Source organism: Hydractinia symbiolongicarpus, chromosome 8, assembly GCF_029227915.1.
Source record: "Hydractinia symbiolongicarpus strain clone_291-10 chromosome 8, HSymV2.1, whole genome shotgun sequence".
In the NCBI taxonomy this organism is placed as follows: Eukaryota; Metazoa; Cnidaria; class Hydrozoa; order Anthoathecata; family Hydractiniidae; genus Hydractinia; species Hydractinia symbiolongicarpus.
The window spans coordinates 13932467-13956235 of NC_079882.1; the positions used below are offsets into that span (position 1 = coordinate 13932467).

The 23769-nt window shown below is 34.0% G+C and overlaps 2 protein-coding genes across 2 annotated transcripts; both read right to left on the reverse strand.

The window, feature by feature from the left end:
• Positions 1-6527: 6527 nt before the first annotated feature.
• LOC130655367 (uncharacterized) lies at positions 6528-8233 on the reverse strand. Its single transcript, XM_057458118.1, has 2 exons — positions 7678-8233; positions 6528-7567 (listed from the first exon to the last, which is right to left on the reverse strand). Exons 1-2 carry the CDS (start codon positions 7946-7948, stop codon positions 6840-6842), a joined length of 999 nt encoding a protein of 332 aa, XP_057314101.1. The 5' UTR covers positions 7949-8233; the 3' UTR covers positions 6528-6839.
• A 4088-nt stretch (positions 8234-12321) lies between these two features.
• LOC130654463 (START domain-containing protein 10-like) lies at positions 12322-23478 on the reverse strand. Its single transcript, XM_057457048.1, has 7 exons — positions 22176-23478; positions 20728-20883; positions 20515-20659; positions 20218-20321; positions 16481-16598; positions 16353-16405; positions 12322-12810 (listed from the first exon to the last, which is right to left on the reverse strand). Exons 1-7 carry the CDS (start codon positions 22311-22313, stop codon positions 12580-12582), a joined length of 945 nt encoding a protein of 314 aa, XP_057313031.1. The 5' UTR covers positions 22314-23478; the 3' UTR covers positions 12322-12579.
• Positions 23479-23769: the final 291 nt, after the last annotated feature.

Here is a 23769-nt window from a genome sequence, read left to right on the forward strand (position 1 = left end):
GTATTATAAAGTGAATTCTAAAAGCATGCAGAAGCAAAACCAATTTTTAAGGAAATTAATAAGTATATCAACACGAGTATGAGTATGGATGAAAATACATTTTTGGGTTTTCAATATGGACCAATAGGAGACAACTCTGTTCAAGTACTTCACACCATATGGACGAGCCGGAAACGGAATCGGGTGAGTCACTTACTGAACAAAATTAATTGTATCTGGTACAAATGTGGTGTTTGCATCAAAATGAGTACTTGTAAGAAGTGTAAATGCTGTAGAGGAATGGATACAACCGTGTTATGGGAATTAGGCGGTAAATAAATTTAGTTAGTGATTAGTGTCTTATTGTGACTTATTTTGTGAAATAATATTTATTTTTACTATCTTAAATAAACGGTGCATAACATAGCACGATCGTTTTCTTTCTATCGTCCTAACGAAATAAACGGCATTAGTGGGAATGTACGACAGGGAAAATCGGCCTTCCTTCTTCGGGAGACGATTAATAGTAATTATACTTTGACATTTGCTTTTTCTTTTGGTACATAACCGTCGTGGCAGATCTGTGCGACGTGTGATTCCAGCTTGTGTTGTCAAGCGAATAAGACAAGAATTTCCTTCTCTAGACGGTAGTTACACCGGATTCAAAGACGGAGATTACGTAAATAAAATGAATTTCACATGGGTGCACGAAATTAATACCGACGGCGAATAGGAATATTTACAAATGAACTACAACATACAACTTACAAGCTTTTTTACAAGAATACTAAATTCTAGGCTTGTCATCATTCTTTTTTCCCTATTGTTCTAAATAATAGACACAATAGATCTACTATTTTTAACCTGAAATCCAACTCTAATATTTTTACAAAACATATTACTATAACAAATGTGTACATGCATAACTATATTTACATTTGCGAATACTTTAAGGAACGTTCTATAGTTTCACTTCTCTCAGGTCGTTCTGTTGGTGCTTAGAATTCCTTTCATTTTCTACTTTCCCTCGCCATTTTGTCCTCTACTACATTTTTGTCAAAGCTCGTTAATACGATGCAATAGCGATGTTCCGTAAAAATTCATAACATTTGTACTTTTTCACTTTTTCTGCAACAAATCTTTTCGAGTAGCGCGAAAAGGAAGTTTTATAACAAGCGACGTATTGACCTTCCTTAGTTTTCTTCTTGGCCTAAAAGTAGAAGGAGGTATTAATAACTTTTTAGAGAACTGGGCAGAAAGACAAAAATAGAAATGAAAGTACACACTTGATCGCGATTTATGTTGTTGTTGTGATCAAGTGTTATTTGTAATAACGGATTTCAACGTTTTGCATACTTTTATCTGTCGCATCAGCTTGCATCGAGATAATATTCTCAATAACTCCAGATATATTTCCACATTTTCTAATTCACAAACGTTGACAGTATGTGAGCTACTCGATAAAAGTTCGCGAACAACGTGAAACAGTGGTTTCGCGACTCATGACAAAAAAGCTATGTGGTTAGTATAAAACTACTACATACCTTTCTTTCCAGTTTAACACGCGTAGTCGGCGTTTCTTCAACTTTATTATCTTTGTATTTCATGGGCATTTAGCCTTCAACTAATTTTTAGGGAATCTTTTTTACACCTAAAATCTGATATTTTATGCAAATACAAGGATTACTCTTCGCAGTCGTACAATCTACGCGTTTGCTATTGTGTTGTCTTTTGGGGGATATTAAAAAAGATTAAATGGGGTGTCTTCTTCTTGGATGGAGTTGTCACTCACAACCCAAACCTAACAATTTATTTTAAGTTTTCGACTTTTTCTTAAAACAAGTTGATGTGGTAAAAGGAAGAGCGGTGCTTTTTACCTAGATTAACCGACGTGTCTGCTCGTTTGCAGCGGTGGAGAAATAATTTTTTACTTAGTTTAGTTTGGCAGTCTTTAAATTAAATTTTCTTCACTTTCCGTGTGACAATCTGGTCTGTGTTGAATCTCGTGATGACGACACAAGATTTTTTCGTTTTAAAACACTCAGCAATGGCGGACGCGAAGCCCATGGTTATGTGGAAGTGTGGTATTTTTTAATTCCTTATATCTTTCAAAAACAACATTTTTAGTAAAAAGGAATGTTTTTTTCTTTATTAACTATATTTTACTTACCTATTAAGCACAGCTTATTTTTGCTCGGGAGGTAACCTTTAAATTCAAACTTTGGCGGTTTTGTGAATAAACTTTCGTAAATATAAATACGCAGTTATTATTGGCTTTGGGTAAACAATTACAGTATTCTCTGGTTGATAATTTCTGAATGAAAAAGTTTGTTGCTAAAGTAATAACTTTTCAAAATTAAAAATATTCACTTCTTTTTTTTTCCCGCAAAACCATTCTTTCAAATTCGGAACTTTTGATTTCATGTTGTTGTAACTTTCTCCTAAACGTTTTCGATCTTTGTTGAGCGAGTTTAATCTTTTGCAGATAAAGCACATGCAAGCTGCAACAAAATGTTCACTTACTCTGAGCATAAAAAGAAACATTAGTTTTTAAAATCTCTATAATAATACGCCAGTTCCGTGTGTCTGTCTGTCACTTTTGCAAAGTGGATTACATTCTTCAAAATTTTCTTTAACAAATTCTATAAAACATCGCCTATTATAAAATTGTTCTGTAATTTACCAAACTTTACCGATAAAATAGTATTGACGTCAAAGGAAAGTTAATTAAGATTAGTGAAGCCATTACAATGCCTTTAAAACTTTGAGGCCAAATAACTTGGAAACGAGGTGGTGACGTCAATGTTTTTTTACTGCGTGGGTAACTAGGGACAACCTGGGACCAATTTGGGTAAGTTTTTCAAACCTGGGTCCCCGAATCCGTTTCGGAATGGACGGTTTGATGACATCATCAAAAAACCTCTAAACCTTGATATCTCTGCAACCGTTTGTCAAAGATACATGATCATATACATTTTCTTGATCAGCATTTCAAGATCTATACGATGAAAGCAACAGGTATACAAATTTCTCAAAAAATATATTTATTTTGTATTTGCACTGCTGACGTCAGCAAAAAAACTAAAACAACCTGTTTTTCCATGTCCTTCTGCCTAAGTGGATTACTCCGCGGGATTTATCAACTAGTCTCTATAATAATACGCTAAGTGTGTCTGTCTGTGTGTCTGTGACAGGCAAAGTGGATGTCTTCATTTTCCTTTGATGTTGCCGAAAAATGCATCTCTAATATGTCAAATTTTCTGACGTTACGGCGCGACGAAAATAACACTACTTTAACGTCAACATCCTATATTAAATTAATGAAACCATTACAGTGCATCTAAAACTTTGAGGGCAAATAACTTGGAAACGAGGTGGTGACGTCAATGATTTTTCACCGCGTGGGTAACTAGGGACCACCTAGGACCAATTTGGGTAATTTTCCCAAACCTGGGTCCCCGAATGCGTTTCGAAATGGACGGGTTAATTACGTCATCAAAAATATTCAAACCCTAATATCTCTGCAACCGTTTACCAAAAGTACATGATCCTATACATTTTCTTAATCAGTGCTTCAAGATCTATACGATGAATCTATATAATAATACGTCAGTTCTGTCTGTGACTTTTGCAAAGTGGATAAAATTTCTTTGATAAAGTCTATAAAACATCGCCTATAAATTTCTTTTGTAAATTAGCAAACTTTAACGTTAAAGCAATATTGACGTCAAAGGATAGTATATTAAGATTAGTGAAGCCATTGCATTGCACTTTTAAATTTAAGGCTAAATAACTTGGAAACGGGTGGAATTAACTGACGTCATCTCCTGCGTGGGTAACTAGGGACTACCTGAGAGCAATTTGGGTAAGTTTTCCAAACCGGGGTCACCGAATCCGTTTCGGAATGGACGGGTTACTGACATCATCAAAAACTTTTACACCCTAATATCTCTGCATCCATTTGTCAAAAGTACACGATCCTATACATTTTCTTGATCAGCGTTTCAAGATCTATACGATGAAGGCAACAGGTATACATATTTCTGAAAAATTTGTTTGGGTTTTCACAGGTCTCTGCTGATGTCTGCAAAATTTAAATGACGGTTGTTTTTCTCTGTTATCCTGCCTAAGTGGATTTTTCCACGGGCCTTATCGACTAGTCTCTATAATAATACGCCAGTTCTCTCTGTGTGTCTGTCTGTGACTTTTGCAAAGACGATATTTTTTACCACTGGAATGCGCGAGTTTTTCAAGTTTTTTTGTCAATATCTTTTAACGTCAATATCTTATATATTAAATTAATGAAGCCATTACAGTGCACTTAAAAATTCGAGGCCAAATAACTTGGAAACGAGGTGGTGACATCAATGATTTTTCACCGCGTGGGTAACTAGGGACCACCTAGGACCAATTTGGGTAATTTTCCCAAACCTGGGTCCCCGAATCCGATTCAGAATGGACGGGTTGATGACGTCATCAAAAAACCTTCAAACCCCAATATCTCTGCAACCGTTTATCAAAAGTACATGATCCTATACATTTTCTTTATCAGCGTTTCAAGATCTATGCGATAAAGGCAACAGGTATACAAATCTCAAAAAAAAATTTTAGGTTTTGACGGGCCATTGCTGACGTCAGCAAAATTTTTAAACCCTTATATCTCATTAACCGCTCATCAAAAGCACATGATCATATACATTTTCTTGATCAGCGCTTTAAGTTCTACACAATAGAGGCAACGTGAAAACAAGCTTCTCAATTATTTTTTTTTGTAAATGGGTTGCTGACGTCATCAAAATTAAAATAAGGCTTCTTTTTCATTATTATACTGCCTCAGTGGATTTTTCCACGGTCCTTATCGACTAGTCTATATAATAATACGCCAGTTCTGTCTGTCTGTCTGTGACTTTTGCAAAGTGGATAAAATTTCTTTTAAATTTAAAAGTCTATAAAAATCGCCTATAAATGTGTTCTGTAAATTAAATTAAAGCAATATTGACGTCAAAGGAAAGTATATTAAGATTAGTGAAGCCATTACATTGCACTTTTAAATTTAAGGCTAAGTAACTTGGAAACGGGTGGAAATAACTGACGTCATCTCCTGCGTGGGTAACTAGGGACTACCTAGGACCAATTTGGGTAAGTTTTCCAAACCTGGGTCACTGAATCCGTTTCGGAATGGACGGGTTAATGACGTCATCAAAAACCTTTAAACCCTGATATGTTTGCATCCGTTTGTCAAAAGTACTCGATCCTATACATTTTCTTGATCAGCGTTTCAAGATTTTTAAAAAATTTTTAAGGTTTTGACGGGCCATTGCTGACATCAGGAAAATTTTTAAACCTTTATATCTCTAAGTGTTTCTACAGTTAATTTTTATTATTTATTATCTTTTCCAGCGTAATTTTTTTTAACAACTATAATAATTATGTTTACTTTAACGTTATAAATCACGACAAAAAATGACTTTATTTTTACAGATTACTGTAGCGCGTGGCCTTGTGGTTATGGAGTTCGCTTCGTAATCACAAGGTCCGTGGTTCGGTCCACAGGGCGGGCATGTTTAGCAAGTGTCTTTACTACAGCTACGAGTCAACCCATGCCATGTGAGGGAAATTGGGTAGGTGATGCCGGTGTATACTTAATGTATACATTCCGAACCAGGACCCACATTGATAACAGTGTTTCAAACACTGAAGTGGCTATATCCTGTATAAATATTCGGAATAATAATAATAGTAATAATAATAATAATAATCATGCTTTATGTCGAACAAGGTATCAAACTAACGTTCAACAATCAAAACCTGGGAAGAAACAAGGTGCAGACCTTTCAGAATGGCATCGTGTCAATTTGTGATATGATGGAAATCCAAGTTTTAACTGAAAACTAATTCTATCCGATGAATGATTTGAATAATTACAACATTGCTTTGTTATCTCAGAACACAAAGGAAAAAGACTCACACACTACATCAACAACTTAAGGTTTGGAATTAAAGCTGTTGCAACATTTCAAAGATAGAATCTGTATCCAGAAAGGTAAAACGAAGAGAGAGAATCTACTTTTCAGCAGAAACCTAGATGCTGAAGAAGCTCTACGAAAAGTTCATTCACTGAAATGAAAACTGGCCACAAAACTCAGAGATGTTGCACTCACCCTTCGGAGCATGATTGCAGAAGTAGAACACAATCTATTACCGACGTCAAATCTATATTTGAGCCATATTTTGTCTGGTGAGGTTAATTTTCCTGATGGACCTCTAAATGACCATTCCTTAGATACGTGATGTTATAATGCTATTTCAATGGTTCTTATAAAAAGGCATGTGGTGTGTAGAGTCAGACTTGTTAAAAATACAGGTGCATATTGCATGTAGTAAACGGTCAATACGCAACATTCATTAATACTTGCAAAATAAAAACAAAAACAAAACTTAAACACAATAAAATTTATTTATGGCCAAGAGAATGCATTGTCACAACAAAAAAGTCAATGTGATAAATAGTTAGTCGTGATGTAGCTGTGACACAAAAACAGTGGCTGTTTATCTTTTTAATTAATTTTTACTATTTCACAATTTACAATTTAAATGTTGACTGATTTAATAAAATATGTACAGGAATTGATAAAAAAAACAAGATTATTGATTAGTCATTAAATTAGTCCATGTGTTCAAATTCAATTTTTTGTTGAAAAATTGTGCTTTGCAACATATTTTTGCTCAAAGTCAACAAATGAACATTCCAGAGCGGTAAAGGAGCCCAATACAGCAGGTTTAGCGAACCCTAACGATATACCAAATTTAGCATACTAACAAAAATTCAACCTCCATTTGCATAAAAGCACTTACACAACTTAAAAGCCCAAGCTACTTTCCAGCCATTGCCCGGTTAAAATTTCAGATACTTCAGGCGTTGTATACAAATCTTGAAAATCATGTACTTCTGACAAAGTATCACCATTTGTGTTTTCGTGTCGATGCTCCAAACCTTTTTGGATTTTTGTCTGCAAAAGTTGTGATTTCTTACCGTCTTGATAGTCCATCACATCGTCATAGAATGACATGTTACTTTCACTGTCATCGGTAGCCCCGATGTAGTCTGGAACGTTGACTGGCGGAGTTGAAGGCTTACCTTTACTGTTAAATTCAGCAGTTTTCTGTGGTGATAACGTTAAATTTCCATCTGACGAACTTAAGCTTCCAATTTTGCCGACTTGTCTTGAAAGTGTCAAAAAAGGTTTTCCTGGCGACAAGACATACTGCGTATGCTTGAGACTTAGAACAGTATCGTTATTATTTTGTAGCATGCCGCAATACGTATTGTTACTTGTTAAACAGTTCATTGCACCAACTCTATCCATGTCGGATATGTTTTTACACTCTTCAGTTCTTTGCTGATCCGTACTAAGTTTTATAATTTTAGTGATATGTTGATTACATATTGGCTTTGTTAACTCTCGCGTTTTCTTTTTGGGTCTATATTTGTAATCTGGGTAGCGTCGCATGTGCTCTTCACGTAGCTTCTCAGAGCGAACAACGAACGGTCTTCGATCGACATCACTCAAAAGTTTCCACCTTTTTCCTATAAAAAATTGGAAAAGCGTTTTTAAAATAAGGAGGAAAAATGAAAAATGATTGGTTTTTTGCATTCGCTATAAAAATATAAATACAAAATAACGAAACATTATCTACCTAATCGCCGACTGATCTCAGCGTTATGCATGTCAGGGTAGACGTCAGCCATTTTTTTCCTTTCTATTTGCGACCAAACCATAAATGCATTCATAGGCCTTTTTACATGATTCTGACTCCCTGATTTTTTCTTTTTTCCATGATTTGATAAAACAAAATCAAGATTAAGTTGTAGTGGGTTCAAGTGTATCATATTTAAGTCACCTTCTTGTGGTTCAGGAGTGGGCAAAGTATCTGACATCAAAACATCCATACCAACGTCCAACTCCATATTTAAAGAGCAAAATGAATGTCGTCAATTTTCTTTTTGGTTTGGCAAATATTTTTTCTCTCAACTTCTACAAATCTTGTTTCTCCTTTGTAATAGTTTAAAATTCTCACGCTCGAGTAGTTACAGAATATATTCAAGGTTGATCTCACAGGTGCGTAAAATTTCAAGTGAGAAAAATCTGCCGAAGAAACAGCACTGAGAAGTGTTATTCAAATATCAAATCGCCACTGATTAGATCCCGCGCATAAAAATTTGAAAAAATCTGCTCACCTGTTTCTTATTTACTTAACCAATCAAATCATCATTTACTACTTTTGTTAAATCTTACTAATTTAAATTAAGCTCCCTGATTGGTCGGTATGAGTTTAAAACAAAATAAATTCAATATATAATTAGATAATAACGGCCTGTTCAAAAAAAATTATCAAAGGGTTTAGCGAAACCTGGTTCACATTGCGACCACAAAAATAAAGCCACAACATTTCGAGCAGCTAATTTGTGTGTATTTTGGTATCGAATATTTAAAAATGAAGTAAGGAGAAAAAACAAGTTTCCCTAAAAAACTAAATAACCTAAATTACAAATTGTGTCGTTTTCGAGAAAAAGTTAGATAGTATAAACCAGGTAAAGTGGAGTCCTTAATAAATTCTTTTACCATCACGTTGTGACAACAATTAACATAATTGTCCTCGTGACAGTCAAATAAAACGCATGATTAGCTACGTGTTTTTTAAAGCATTTAATATATTTTCAGATTTTACATGTTGCAATTGTTGTGAATGCAGAAAGCGTACATTTCGCTAACGACCATTCACAAAGCTCGACCAAATTCAACGTGAATGATAAATGGCGATTACAAAAGCTTCTGTACAATTTGTTGAAAATATTGAACATGTCTATTTGAACATTAACATGTGTGAACAACAAAAGGCTGGCACGCGGAAAGCCTCTGGGAATATATTAGCCACACATGTTGTATTTTTATTAAAAACAAAGTTATGTAAATAGAATTTACAAACTCATCAGGTGATTGAGGTTGTTTACACGCTTTATTTATATGAAGCAATAAACTCCGACACCAACCTGACCTTTTTAGTCTGCTTTGTTAAGATAGTAAAAACAATTCCAGAATTCTGCTTTTTTTATTCTTATTTATAATTTTTTCCTTATTTCTTCAAAATTAATGTTTTCAAGTATTCTCTCCAATTAAAGGAAACGCTAAAAGGCGAACACCTCTGTTTAACGACTAGATTTCATTACACCCCAGCCGAATTGTGGTCGAAGTCTTGTAGAAAATCTTCCAAAAAATCGGATACTCTAATTAGCTTACACTTTAATTAACACAATCATTTTCCTATCGTCGTTTTGATGTAAGGAAAGATATAAAGATGCCCTGGGGAAGAGGTTGTGTTAATTAAAGAGTAAGCTAATTGGAGTATTCAATTTCCAGAGTGTTTTCTATACAAGGCTTTGACTAGAATTCGGTTTGTTGTCGTGAAATCTAAATGTTTAAGGTTTGGTTCTTGGCTTGTTCGGATTGTGAACAATTTTCTGCCCAGTTTGGATGCAAGTATGGGGTAGACGTTTACAAGCTTCGCGGAGAACGTTGGTGCTGTATAGGTCTGATACATTATCCAGTTCTTGCACGACATCTGAACAAAAGTTTGCGACGTTATTAACATTCACTGATAGTATATTACAAATCTGTTAAGCCAATGCTATCAATTTGTGATCTTTATCTAAAACATGTATTTTATTCTTTTCATGGACATGACGTATCCTTCACAGTCCTTTTTTAATTCTTGAGTTCCGCGTCGTACTTCACCTATTATATGTTGATTAAAGTAAACACATGTTTCTCTCTAAAGGTAATATAGAAAAGACCTGTCAAGATAAGTAGATTGAATGTCAACCTTTAATAGTTTGAGAACTCACAATGGCCTGAAACTTTCTGGACATGTTAGTAAAAACCAATCTTTTAAGAAGAACGTCCATATTTAAAATTTGAAATTTCCCTCAAAAGGTTACCAATTAAAAAACAGCGCCATTGTCGACAAGTACTCTTGACTGTTAACCAGATTTTTGAAATTGGCGATGAAATCGACGTAATGTTGAAGTGATCCGTCAAACCAAGGTATTTTGATCCGAGTCATGACGATAGCGAATCTTCTATTTTTGTTTTGGATGATAATGGTGGTACCTTGGTGTCTAGAAGATCAATCAACAAATCCACCTGGTTATTTTCCACTGGCCGTTGTCTCACTCTATTTATCCTTGTAATTTCGGTGCAGCTTCAAGTGTAACAGGCTGAGATGTCATGGCAGGAAAAAGTTGTGTTCCAAATGATGTTGTGCATGTTTGTCTGATTTCATAAATTCGTAGCAGGGTGTCGCATTGGTGTAAAGATCAGGACAAGTTACAAAAACAGAAATTAGGGACATTATTTGTACATCTTGGGGAATTAAATAAGAAATAATAAATATAATTAAAGAATTTTAAGACGCGTTGACGAGAACCGCTTATCAGAATTTAAAACGCCTCAGAGTAATAAGAAATGATGTTGTAGCAGCCCTTTGACAACAAACCCTGGGGACAAGGATGCAGTTTCTTTAACGCTACTCACTCGAAAACAATAGATAAGAAGGAAGAATAAGTAAAACGACGTAAGGTGTTCTTTATTTTTAACTTCAAGTATGAACTGCGTTACGTCTTCAAATAACCTTTTTGCTTTTGTTAATCTTGTAATATAGTTTGTCCCCATAAACTGCATAACTGCAATGTCTCGAATTTACGCACAATGTTCAAAATACATTTTGGGGACAAAAAAGACCGGGAAAGAAGTTGATTTGCATACCATTTACACACAACAAACAAAAATGTTTCCGTAAGTGCGCAAAGATACATAGTCACCGAAAATGCAAATCTAACCTTTATTTAAAATTCGAAGAAGAAAGCAATGATCCGCGTCGATATACAAAACCTTTTTTTCAGAAAGGTTGTTGCTACAAATAATGTATAGGATCGTGTGCTTTTGACAAACGTGTAAAGAATTATAAGGGTTGGAATATTTTGCCGACGTTAGCAAAGAAAGAAATGTATAGGATCATGTGCTTTTCACGAACGATTACAGAGATAGTGGCTTAAAGGTTTTTAATGACGTCATCAACCGTCCATTCCAAAACAGTCTAATTTGGTCCCAGGTTGTCCCTAGTTCACCAGCGCGTTGAAAAATAACTGATTTTACCACCTGGTTTCCAAGTTATTTGGCCTCACAGTTTTATGAGCATTACAATGGCTTCTTTGATTTAAATTAAGCTATCGTCGTGCCGTGACGTCTGGAAAATTTACAAATACGACATATCTTTCTCGGCTACATTAACAGGAAAATAAGCACATCTACTTTGCCTATTATAGACAGACAGTCTTCGTATTATTATTCTAGTCGATAAAACACATGGAAAAATCCAGTTAGGCAGAAGAACAATGAAGAAAATAGGTTGTTTTAAGGTGTTTTGCTGACGTCAGCAGTGCATAAACAAATAACAATAATTGGCAACGTTTGTTGACTCTGTTGAAAGAGCTTTTAACCCTGATCAAAATAATGTATAGAATCGTGTCTTTTTGATGAACATATAAGGTATACCCGTTTCCTCTTTTATATACTATTTTGTGCTTAATTGTAGGGGGGTCAAATTGCACTTTTTCGAATTTTTCGCCCTAAAATCATTTTATAATGACTCCCCTATTTTATTGAGATTTGTGAATGAGACCCACCTCCTCATTTTATTATCAGCCCCCATAATAAGTTTTTTTGGATATCACAAAGCAGCATCTTTTCTTATAATCAAAACACAACTCTCTTTTGAAACAAATCTCAAGAACAAATACTATTTACAGGTTAAAAATAACAAATATCAACAAAATGTCAGCACAGTTTATTCCTTAAACATGTCAAAAGCATTGATCTTTATTTTAGTTTATTTATAATTAGTCATTTTATCCCCTCCCCTCCTATTTTATTTTCACCCCCCCCCCCCAAAAAAAAAAAAAAAAATGACAGAAAATTTCGTAATACCCCTCAAGTCATTATATTATGACCTCCCTACTTTAAGAAAATTTTCCCGGAGTACCCACCCCCCTGCTTATTTGACCTCCCCCCTACAATTAAGCACAAAAGAGTAGAGCTTAAAATGCTGATAAAAAAATGTATCGGATCATGTATATTTGACAAACAGTCAGAGATATTGAGGTTTTTATAAGCAGATTCGGGAAGCCAGGTTAACTTACCCAATTTGGTCCCAGGCTCGTCTTTCCAATACCGTAATGCTTCAAATAAACTTCCATTTTAGAAGGGGTGTTTGAAAGAGGGAAAGTCAACAGATTTTTGTATTTTTCTTGTCAATGGAATACATTATTCACCTACAGGATAAAAAAAAATCAAACCCACAACATTTACGCATATTCTTTATATGTTTTGTATGATGTAATGTCACCTGCAATAGAGCACATACTTAAATTTAATTTATTGGAAAAACGGTTTGTTTTCTGTTTTAGCTACAACAAATAAAAAGTAGACTACGTGACCAGCACAGTGATAAAATCTTTAATATTTACTAGAAATTAACTGAATACTATATAACATCATAATCGCTACCATCAGAAATATTTGAGTCCGGTGAAATAAACGTCTCGTCAATCTCGTCGCTAGTATTGGCTTCGTCCGGATCATGATTGATGACGTCATGCATATTTAATAACGGCAGGTTATTATCGCCGTCAGTGAGCCATGGTTTCTTTTCAGGATTGTGTTCGTTCTTCCATTTTTCGTACTTTAATGCTGTTTTGTGGAGTTTTTTCATAATCTAAAATTGACACAAACAAACATCCAAAAACTGCTATTGTTGTTAAAGGAGAGGGGAACTGCGCACGGCACGGCTGCTTAATAAAAGTTCATGATGACAGTGTTGATTTTAAAGACCAGACTTGGTCTGCTCCATAAAAATCAATTTACATGTTACAGCCATCATAACAAAAAAGTTTAGAAATAAAGACTAAGAATGTTTTGATAATTTCACAAAACGGTAAATTTTCACCTAAAACTTTGCAGAACACGCTAGCCCGAAAATATAAAACATTTTGTTAAAAATAATGTTTTGTTTACATCGTTATATTTCTCCTTATTGTGGTGGTCACGGGCCAATACGCACAAGATAATATAATGTAAAAAGAAAATGTTAAAGATCAAATTAGCAAATGTTAAACAACTACACCCAAAACCTACTTATTTGGCACTAGGTGAATTGCCCCCCAGTAAATTGCCACCTGGAAGATTGCCCCCCGAAGAATTACCCCCCGGAGAACTGCCTCTGGAAGATTGCCCTCCAATAAAATGACTGACTCAGATAATTTTTGTTACTTGTTCAGCCTGGAATTGTTCTTATTCTGCTCTTATATTTTTTAGCCATTCCCAGCCTTTTGCTGCTATAAAAATATTTTAATAAAAAGAGACAAATTCGCTCAAAAATGATACAAAGTAAATGTGTAACAAACGTATTTAAAAATTAGTATAAATGCTAAACTAAATACAATGTACAAAGTTTTAGAAAGTCAAGTTATGGGCAATACTGCGTAGGTGTTCCATGAGACGATTGGGGTAGTCATCTATGATATGCAAAATTCTGGCGTTATTGTCAAGATATCGTCTTCGTCGAGGTGGAGCAGGATGTCCAAGATGTTGAAGTATCGAAACACGAACAATAGCCACATCTCCTATTTTTGGAGGGGGGGGGGGGTAATTCTCCGGAGGGCAATCTTCCAGTGGGAAATTTACCGAAAAAAAGTCGGGGAAAAGAGACTAAATGAAAAAAGAGACTTTACAATTCGTACAAAACACCACATAACTGTTTGGGACTAAATTTTTTTACTTACTCGTAGTTGTTTTTGTATAAAAATATACATAGATAAATAAGAAAAATTGATTCAAATTCTCTTGTGAGGTTATCTACAGGAAGATCAAAAATTAGACGGGAAAAATGACTTATTCGAAAAATTAGTCGGGGAAAGTGACTTATTTTGCAAAAGTGACTTACTACTTCCCCGACGAAATTTTCCCCCGTGTTTTTCCTCGATAAGGTATATGAACTTCTAGGCGGAATTACGTAAAGATAAATCTTTAAACAATCTGAAAACATTTTAGACGACGACAGCTCCACAGAGCGTCAAAGTCCTGGGGACTAGATCCTCATGAAAAGAGCTCCGCATGGTTTACAAAAAGAATAAATTGAACTTATATTAAAATCTGTCAAGACCATCAACAATATTTTTTCATGTTTTGAGTTCATTTTCCACAACATACTGCCAGATCCAAACGATAAAGTTTGTTATGATGAGATGGCGCCAAAGTGGAATAAATATACAGACCGAAAACATTCACAACAAATGGAACGCATAATATGGTGGCTTCATCTTTTTTTACGAGTCTTTACTTTTATTATCTTCACTTGCAAATTTGTTTAGTAAGTTCAGTAGTATAAAATAATAAAAATATGTCACATGTTGTTCAACATTTTTGCTATTTTCATCTTCGACTTGTTCATGTTTAATTATTTTGTGTATAGTATATAGTGACCCGTGACTATCAATAAAGAGAAATTTATTCTATTGCTTTTTAATTTAGCCACCCGTTTGCCAAATTTTAAAAAATAAATAATTCAGCACTCACAGATATGTGAACAAAATGGATTTATAATGGGAATTTTTTTATAGAGTAGACGAACAGGCCGGTCGGTCCGGCAATTAAAATCAAAACTCATCATGAAGTTTTATTCTGCACTCGTACCGCATCGCAGTTCGCCTCTCCTTTAAATTTTTTTTGTTACTTCTTGTTTTTCAATTTATGTACATACAGTAGACCCTCGATATAACGAACCCCCGATATAACAAACAGCTCGATTTAACGAACCAAAGTTCATTCCCCTTGGATTCTGCCTTAGGAAACTCTTATAAATTCCCGCTATATAACGAACTCCCGATTTAACAAACCAAATTTTCCGTCCCCTGAACCAATAAAACCTCTATATAACGAACTCAAAGTATCAAATGGTACAAAAATACGACAAATAAAACCAAAACAAACGCAACGTTTTCGATATTTTTACACCACGTAGATAGCACTTTACGTACAGAAAAAAGAAAACGCAATGCAATATCATCCAAATTGAGTGATTCGACCCATTAAGTGTAAACAAAACGCAAAAATTGGATTTTGAGGCTTGCATTGGACTTACAAGTTTTCACCCAATTTTGGAGATCATATGTCATTATCAACATGATGTCCTTTTATATTTGTCTTAAGTGACATTTCGACTGTCACAATAATAGGCAATTCTTCCTGCAAAACAGTTTGGTAAATCAAATTTAGAGCCATTTTTGGAAAAATGAAACACGTGTCTACACAACAACCAACCAAATGATTTGATGATAGAAGTCTTTGCATTGCTTTTTGTAAACAAAAACGAACATATTTTATTCGAATTTCGTGTGATTTAACCTTATTTAATTCTACATATATTTGACCGTGTTCTATAGCGAAATATAAATAAAAAGTGTTTTTCATCCCAGTTCTTTTGATGGACAAAAATTTAAGCGATTTTGATAAAATTGGGGAAAATTCCAATTTCCCTCGATATAACGAACTATTTTCCATTCCCCTTGGGGGTTCGTTATATCGAGAGTCTACTGTATGAAAATATGCAAGAAAAGTTTTGAAGACGATTAGCCACATTAAACATTCGCATACAGTATCATTTTTCGATGATTATTGAAAACCTAAAATATGCAATGTCATCGTTTTTGTTTTCCTTGGCTCAAGAACTGCATGATTTAATAAAGAATCTAAAAATATTACACGTAAAATTCCCTTATCAAGATTTTATACCTCGTTAAAGAAAAAGTGGATGCAGAGGTGTAGGCTCCTCTGATGTAATAAAGATTGATAACACTCGGTTGATTTATTGTTTTTAGAAAAGATTAATGAACGAATAAGAATTTTCTTTAATAATTTCTTTTAATGCAACGCATGTGTTATACCATGGCGGTAGAAATATAAATTTATTTCGACCTTCATGGTTATACTTTTGATCAATGTGTTGTCAAACAATTTCGCATTAAGTTTCGACTTTTATTAAATTGGCAACCCGCGAAAGTTTATCATCGCGAAAGTTTATTTACAAATTTTGGCGTGATTTTCGTATCGCGGGTTCATACCCAGTAGACACGGATTAAATTCGACGAAATTTTCCTATTTCGCCCATTCTTCTGCGCGCCGATTTTATGCGACTATATGCGCGAATAAAATAAATAAGGTTACAGTAAAGCTACGTTTTTCATGACGAATTTGACTTACCCTTGGTGACATACTCGTTGATAACAAGTTGATGAACCATTTTGGTAATTTACCTTAAAGTAATTTACAAGAAAATATATTACTATAATAATAATTATTGTAATAAAAGCGAAAAGGATAAATTTTACCTTTAGGGTCTGTCTGAGTTATGAACGTTAACTTGCACCTGTTAGCTGTCAACTTCTCGCCAAAATAACCAGTCAAATAAGACACAGATCGTACATAATTTTTTCGAACAGGTATCAACTGCAAAAGACAAAAAATAGAGTTTATAATAAGAGCTCGATTTCGTAAAATTTTACCACACATTTCAACTTATGTACACACCCAGCTCGCGCCTATATATTAATTAGCCTTGTGTGTGTGTATATATATTATACCTAGCTAATTGCTATTATAACTAATATAATTATTAGTTTAGCTAGATTTATTAATACTTTACTCGGAGAAACTTTCGCGAAACCAAAAACTCGCGAAATTTTTTGGATAAATTTTCGCGAATCTACAAATTAAAAAATACCGCGAGATAAATTTTCGTGAAATCTGAAATTGGAAAGTTTTGGCGAGATAAACTTTCGCGATTCGTGATTTTTTATGTCCTTATAAAAAAGTGGCCTATATTTCTTATGATAGAAAAGTGTTTTTTAACGATGTAATTTTCTTTCTAATGATATGTAAAAACTTCTATTTACAAACTGGCTTCATCGTCAAAATCACAAAACAGATCAAACACATTTCTAGGATCGTCTTCTTCTGGCTCCCACGCATCGTCATCATCGCCTTTTTGCCAGTAACTCGGTTATAAGCCATACATATACATTTGAAACATCATCGCTTTTGTTTATTTCTAAGTTTATTCCAATCTCGTTCCCAGCGCCAGTTGTCTCTTTTTTTATCGGGAGGGCGAGCCAAGTGAGGGCGAGTCAAGAAATAACTTTTAAAACCAGCAAATTTCTTTTAAATTTTAGTGGATAAACTTTTGCGAATCAACAACTTAGAAAGTTTGTACTGAATAAACTTTCGCGAATGGCCATTTTTGAAAGTTTCGCGAGACAAAGTTTCGCGAAAAAGGCCAAAGTTTCTCTCGCGAAAGTTTCTCCAAATAAAGTTTTTTTCAGGAGTTGTCTCCTAATTGAATTAGTTTGAGCTTTATACTCTACGAGCTCAGATCAGTATCGTATAAAGTTAGTTGTAGAGAGGTTTTGAATCTTGACTTGACCAGATATTGGTCCAAGGGATCAAAAAAAATTACTGCCCTTTTTTGGACCATGGTCAAATTTCCGCCATTATGGGTCAAAATGATAAAATTTATATTTTTTAGTTGTGAAGGAAAAATAATAATAATTGTCTCACTAACAAAAATGTACTAGTTTTTAATAAAAATACTTGCATGTTCAAAAACTTATTATTAAAGTTATGCGATGAAAGTTATTGAAAAAGTGATTGATAAGTTACTTAGAGAAAGAATTGATGTAGATAAGATGCAAAAAATCACAGATGCAATATTTTTACTCAGATATGTTCAGGAAAAGTATTTAGGAAAGAAAAAGAATCTCTATTTTGCCTTTGTAGATTTAGAGAAAGCTTTTGATAGAGTGCTAAGTAAAGTTATTTGGTGGGCTATGAGAAAATTAGGTGTGGATGAGTGGCTAGTTACGATGGTACAGTCTATGTACAGCAATGCTAGAAGTCGTGTCAGGATTAACGATTCACTTAGTGATGAATTTAGTGTAAATGTTGGTGTACATCAGGGTTCTGTACTTAGTCCTTTGTTGTTTGTTCTAGTCTTAGAAGTGCTGTTGATGGAGTTCAGGTTGTCCATGGGAGTTTGAGAAGTGGAAGAGAAAGGGCTAAGGGTGAACACAGCAAAGTCTAAAGTCATGATTAGTAGCATTGCAGCCAAGTGTGACCTTGTAGTTGGAAAGTGGCCTTGTGGAGTTTGCAGGAAAGGGGTTGGTAGTAACTCAATTTTTTGTCAGACTTGCAAGCATTGGGTACATAAGAAGTGCAGTAGTATTGGTGAAAGGTTAAGAGTTGACATTCAGTTTGTATGCAAGCGTTGCAAGGGTGAGATTATAGAGAATAAAGTATTTCCAGCTTCAATGATGTACAACAGTGTCTCGTTAGAGATAGTTGAGAACTTCTGTTACTTAGGTGATATGTTGGGCAGTGACGGGGGTGTTGGAAGAAGTGTTACTTGCAGCATAGGTTCTGCTTGGAAAAAGTTCAGAGAGTTACTTCCTTTGTTGACTAGCAGAGTCTTGTCAATTGAGTTAAAAGATAGGTTGTATGAGGCCTGTGTAAGAAGTGTTATGTTGTACAGTAGTGAGACATGGGCAGTGAAGCAGGAAGATCTTGACCGTTTAGAAAGGAGTGATATGAGAATGGTTAGGTGGATGTGTAACGCCAGTCTGAGAGACAGAAAGAGTTCAGATGAACTAAGAAGCAGGCTAAGTATCCGTAGAATTAAAGATGTTATCCAGATAAGAAGATTGAATTGGTTGGGGCACTTGGAAAGAATGGAGGAGGATAATTGGGTAAGAAAGTGTAGACTTGATAGTTCCTGGGGCAAAGCTCAGGGGCAGACCGAGAAAGACTTGGCAGGAGGTTATAAGGACAGACCTGATACAGAGGAAGTTGAATTTAGATGTAACACAGTCTAGATCAGATTGATAGAGGGTCATTAATAAACCCCGTCCAACCCATGCTAGCATGGAAAATGGACGTTAGCCGAGAATGATGATGATGATGATGATGCGACAATAATTTTTCTTGTGTTGTTTTGCAAGCTATACAGCAAGAATTATTCTTGTGCTGTTTTGAAAGTTGTACAACGCCCAGAGGCAGACCGAGAAAGACTTGGCAGGAGGTAATAAGGACAGACTTGATACAGAGGAAGTTGAGTTTAGATCTAACACAGTCTAGATCAGATTGGAAGAGGGTCATTAATATACTCAGTCCAACCCATGCTAGCATGGAAAACGGACGTTAAGACGAAAAATAATGATGATGATGATGACAGAATAAACTTTTATTGTTTTGAAAGTTATACAGCAAGTTATACTTGCGCTGTTTCGAAATTTAAGTGCAAATTCTTTTTACAGACTATGGTTTATTTGATAATTATTAAAGTCTTTCGCAGCGTTAAAATCATTTATTTAAAATTCATAAAACAGAGGAGGATGTTACGACAATCGTATTCTACTTTGTTTTATTATTTTTCCTAAATAGTACGGACTGAAAGTCTTGCTGTACTACAGTTAAGCTAGCATAATTTTAAACATATAAATAATCATAACCAAGGAGGGTGTTACGACAATAATAATCTGTCTTGTTTTTTACTTGTATTATGGAGCTATTTTGTGAGAGTAGCTAATTTTTGTTATAAATCACATAAAAATTTAAACTTCTGTTTAACGTTGTGATTACAAAATTAGCGCATTGCGCCTTTTAGTTTTATCTCAACAAATCACCATGAACAAAGAATCAACTACAAGTGGCCCTACTAATGGTGGTCCTAAATTAACTTTATTATTTCACCTTGTTCAGTATAATTGTAGATTGACATTCAACCAACAAAAAATAACATCATTGATTATCTACTATGCTCATTATATTTTCACGAGATTGGATGGAAAATGTGTGGTTTTTTTTCAGTTTTTTTCTTCAAAACTTTTTTGCTTGATATCATTATTTTCTTGTTTTGGTGAAAATTAGGGTCAGTCCGGTCCATAGAACAACTAATTATGTTAGAGTCATCTTATGCAAAAAACATACTGAGTTGTGAGGCAAAGATCTTGACAAGGCGAGCAGGCCTACTTAACAAAACATATTTCATACTCAGCAAAAGTTTTATAGAGCTTACCTTGTGGTCAACAGAATGATTGAAAATCATAAACTCGCTTTCATCCTTTCGCCACGTACGATACAGACTCCAATCTCTGTACTTTAATGGAGGTGGCATCTTAGCTAAAGGAGTAACATTTTTACCTCATAAAATGTAGTACAGTAACGACAGAAACAATTATCACGTTATGATTAGCAAACTGTCTTGCTACCATATAACCAAAAAGAAATGAAATTATAAAGTTACGTAAGTTGTATGTGTGATTAATATATAATTATACACGTTATGTATCTGAATTATAAAAAATCATCTTACCTCCGTACCAACCAATCACTGTGTTCCCATTTAATTTACAAACATCATAGGAATCTGTCATGTCCTTATCCCAGACTTTTCTGTATTCTGGATCATGAAGTACATCATAGAGACACTCAAGACTAACATTGATTGGAGAACTTACCTGTGAAAAATGTAAGTTTTTTGAATGTAAACATTTTCCCTAAGATTTTTATATAAAAATTTACTTACCTTTATCATTTTAATTCTTGATTCTTCTGTCCATTTTGATTTAACTAAAATATCACCTTTGTTATATTTTTCTATCCAGCCCTCATCTTCCACGACAAGTGAAAAGAAATCATCAAAATCCTTATCAATGGATGGCCGCACTTCATATACCAACATCTATAAACATTATATTGCATAAGTTAAAATAATAATTTTTCATATATTCAGTATGTTTCCCATCAAGAATTGGAAAAATTGTGTATATATCTCAAGTTTGATTTATTACATATTTTACTATCTTATTTTTTTGAATTGTTTTTGCCAGTTTTTAAATTTATTCTTTGTTAATAAATTGATTTTATTCCAGTCAGTTAATTATCCAGCTATCTATTTAATATGGTAGTTTTGCTGTGTTGTGGATTCCTAATGCTCATTCTTTGTAACATTGTGAGGACTTGGGATAGCCTCAGATTCTTTAAATATAGTTTTGAAAGAGTATATACTTAATCTTAAAATGATCTCTCCACGATTTCAAAATAATTTAGGAAACCGCATTGACTTTTGTGTTCGTTGTATTTTTAAGCAATACAAAACCGTCTATCTCTTCACTGGCTGCCTGCAATGAAGGTTTTGAAAACCAGCTCACTCTCGAAGTTATATAAATAGCTTTATCAAAAGCCAAGCTTTTTCAACCTTTTCTCAAATTAATGACATTTGCCTTAACCCAGGCCCTGTTAGGTATCACTGTTATTCATGCTAAAAACCTGTGACAAAAAACACACAAAGCACTTTCAAGTGACAAATGTGGATTATGGGCTCATAAAAAAGTGTATTTTTGATAAAAAATATCAACAATTTATAGACTCCAGAAAATAAACTGTATTTTGTTTGCAGTCCCTGTCTTTCTTGTAACAACTTGCCCTTTGCTAATGAGGAGTTATTTGGTGAGGACACCCCAGGCAACATCAATATTACTATTGATGAAAACTTTGATTTTGAGGCAATTAGAAATAGGAAGGGTTGAATAATTGTCCATCTCAACATTAATGGTCTGTCATTCAAACTAGACTACGTTAAACTTCTGGTACATCAAACAGAGCTTGATGTATTCCTCATTTGTAAAACTAAAATCAATGACACCATCACTGACAATGACGTTAAAATTAATGGCTATGTTTGTTATAGGAATGATCGGTATAGACAAGGTGGGGATGTTTTAATTTTTGTTAATGAAAACTTGGATAGCTACCTACACTCCAAAAATGTTGAATTACTATGGGTGAAAGTGTGCCTGAAAAAAACTAAAACTATTTACGTAGGTGGGGTTTACCGGCTACCTGGAGGTAGTGTTGCAGAATACTGAAAACCTACATACTCATTATAAACAATGTTTTAATAAGCTCCCAATAAAGAAAGAAGCTTTTATATTGGGAGATTTTAACTGTAACATGCATTCAAAATGCTCTTACCTCCAAAATAAAGGAATTATGCTCCACTTTTTTCCAAAAACAACTTATTACGGTGCTAACACGTTTTACAGAAAATAGTAGCACTCTTATTGACTTGATTGCTTCTAACAGTTCTTGTATTTCTAAAACTGGTGTCATGGATTATTTAGGCATTAGTGATCACAATTTAGTTTATGTGATCAGAAAATTTAAAAGGCCAAATATTAAACCTAAGACTATCAAGGTTCGTAGCTACAAGAAACTCAATTTGTCATATTCTAACAATTATGATGACCTTGATGAAGCATGTGAGAAACTGGATGAAAATGTTAAAACAATGGCTGACAAAGATATCCCTTTTAAAACACATAGGTTTTCCAGCTATGTATCAAAGAGCATAAATATACTGCTGTGGGACGTCATTTCAAGACATGTAATGTGGAGCTATCAATCAATCATGCAGAAATAATGGCAAAATCGATCAAGTCGGAATATCATTTAATGACACTGGAGGCACTTTTCATTCGGGACATAAAGCCTAAAATAAACACAAAGGACGAGTTTAAAAGCCGTGAATTAGTAATAAAAGTTTAATTATGACTTATCCCTCATGGGAGTTTTAATCATTTAATACCTTTTAACTCGTGTATAGTGTATGTAGGTAGATGTTGATATGTGATGTGAATACTTTTTATTTAGCAATTTTACTGTTTATATACTTTTACTTATAGCCTGATGATGAAGTAATACTTCAAAATATATTGCTAAAATAAACATATTACATTGTTGTCTTGCATACTATGTCGACAAAAATTGCACAATGTTTTTACCAAATAAGTTATTAACATTTTAAGTTTAAATAATTTTGTTTATAAGTACCAATCCTTCGAAATTCGCATGAACAGCGTTTAGAGATAGTTGTTTGTAAGTTCTAATCATTTAAAGTAATAAGAACGACGTTTATAAATTGTTAATGTTTATTTTAAGACTACAGTACTGTTAAAAGGTTTGTTAACATCATAGTTCGTGTTTATTTCATGTTATGCACGAACCACGATAGCCCGCGATGCGTATTTTTTTAACAATCGTGGACCTCACGATCATGTTTTGTGGAATACACTAACGAAAATTAAATATTACATTGTGGCTTCCACGATAGATAACTTCTATTGTAAAACAACAAAGACCGTTTATCAATTAAATAAAAAACTGACGGCAAAAAAATAAATTAACACTTGTTGTTTTAATTCGTTGTCATAAAGCTAGCTACATAATAGATTTTAATCGTTCATGAATCAAAATGCGATGTAAAAAAAATATTTCTATCGCCGCTTTTCGTCTATAAACTTTAAAATGCGATCTTAAAAAACATTTCTATCGGCGCTTTTCGTATATAAACTTTTAAAATGCGATCTTAAAAAGCATTTCTATCGCCACTATTCGTTTTTAAACATGTTGAATAAAGTTTAAAAAATCTTTTTAAAAGGGGAAAGAGAAATAAAAAATGTTTAAAAATATATTTGATGCCAAAAACATATAGCGAATCTGCCAACATATCATCTTGTCCAACGTTTCAACCTTGCACTTGTGGTTAATAAGTTTTACAAAATTCATT

Coding starts and splice junctions, on each gene's coding strand:
- LOC130655367 (XM_057458118.1), bottom strand. CDS start 7,948: ATGGAGTTGGACGTTGGTATGGATGTTTTGATGTCAGATACTTTGCCC. Junction 7,568..7,677: donor TGAGATCAGTCGGCGATTAG/GTAGATAATGTT, acceptor AATTTTTTATAG/GAAAAAGGTGGAAACTTTTG.
- LOC130654463 (XM_057457048.1), bottom strand. CDS start 22,313: ATGACACCAGTTTTAGAAATACAAGAACTGTTAGAAGCAATCAAGTCA. Junction 20,322..20,514: donor AGTGATTGGTTGGTACGGAG/GTAAGATGATTT, acceptor TTACTCCTTTAG/CTAAGATGCCACCTCCATTA. Junction 16,406..16,480: donor AACTCAGACAGACCCTAAAG/GTAAAATTTATC, acceptor AATTACTTTAAG/GTAAATTACCAAAATGGTTC.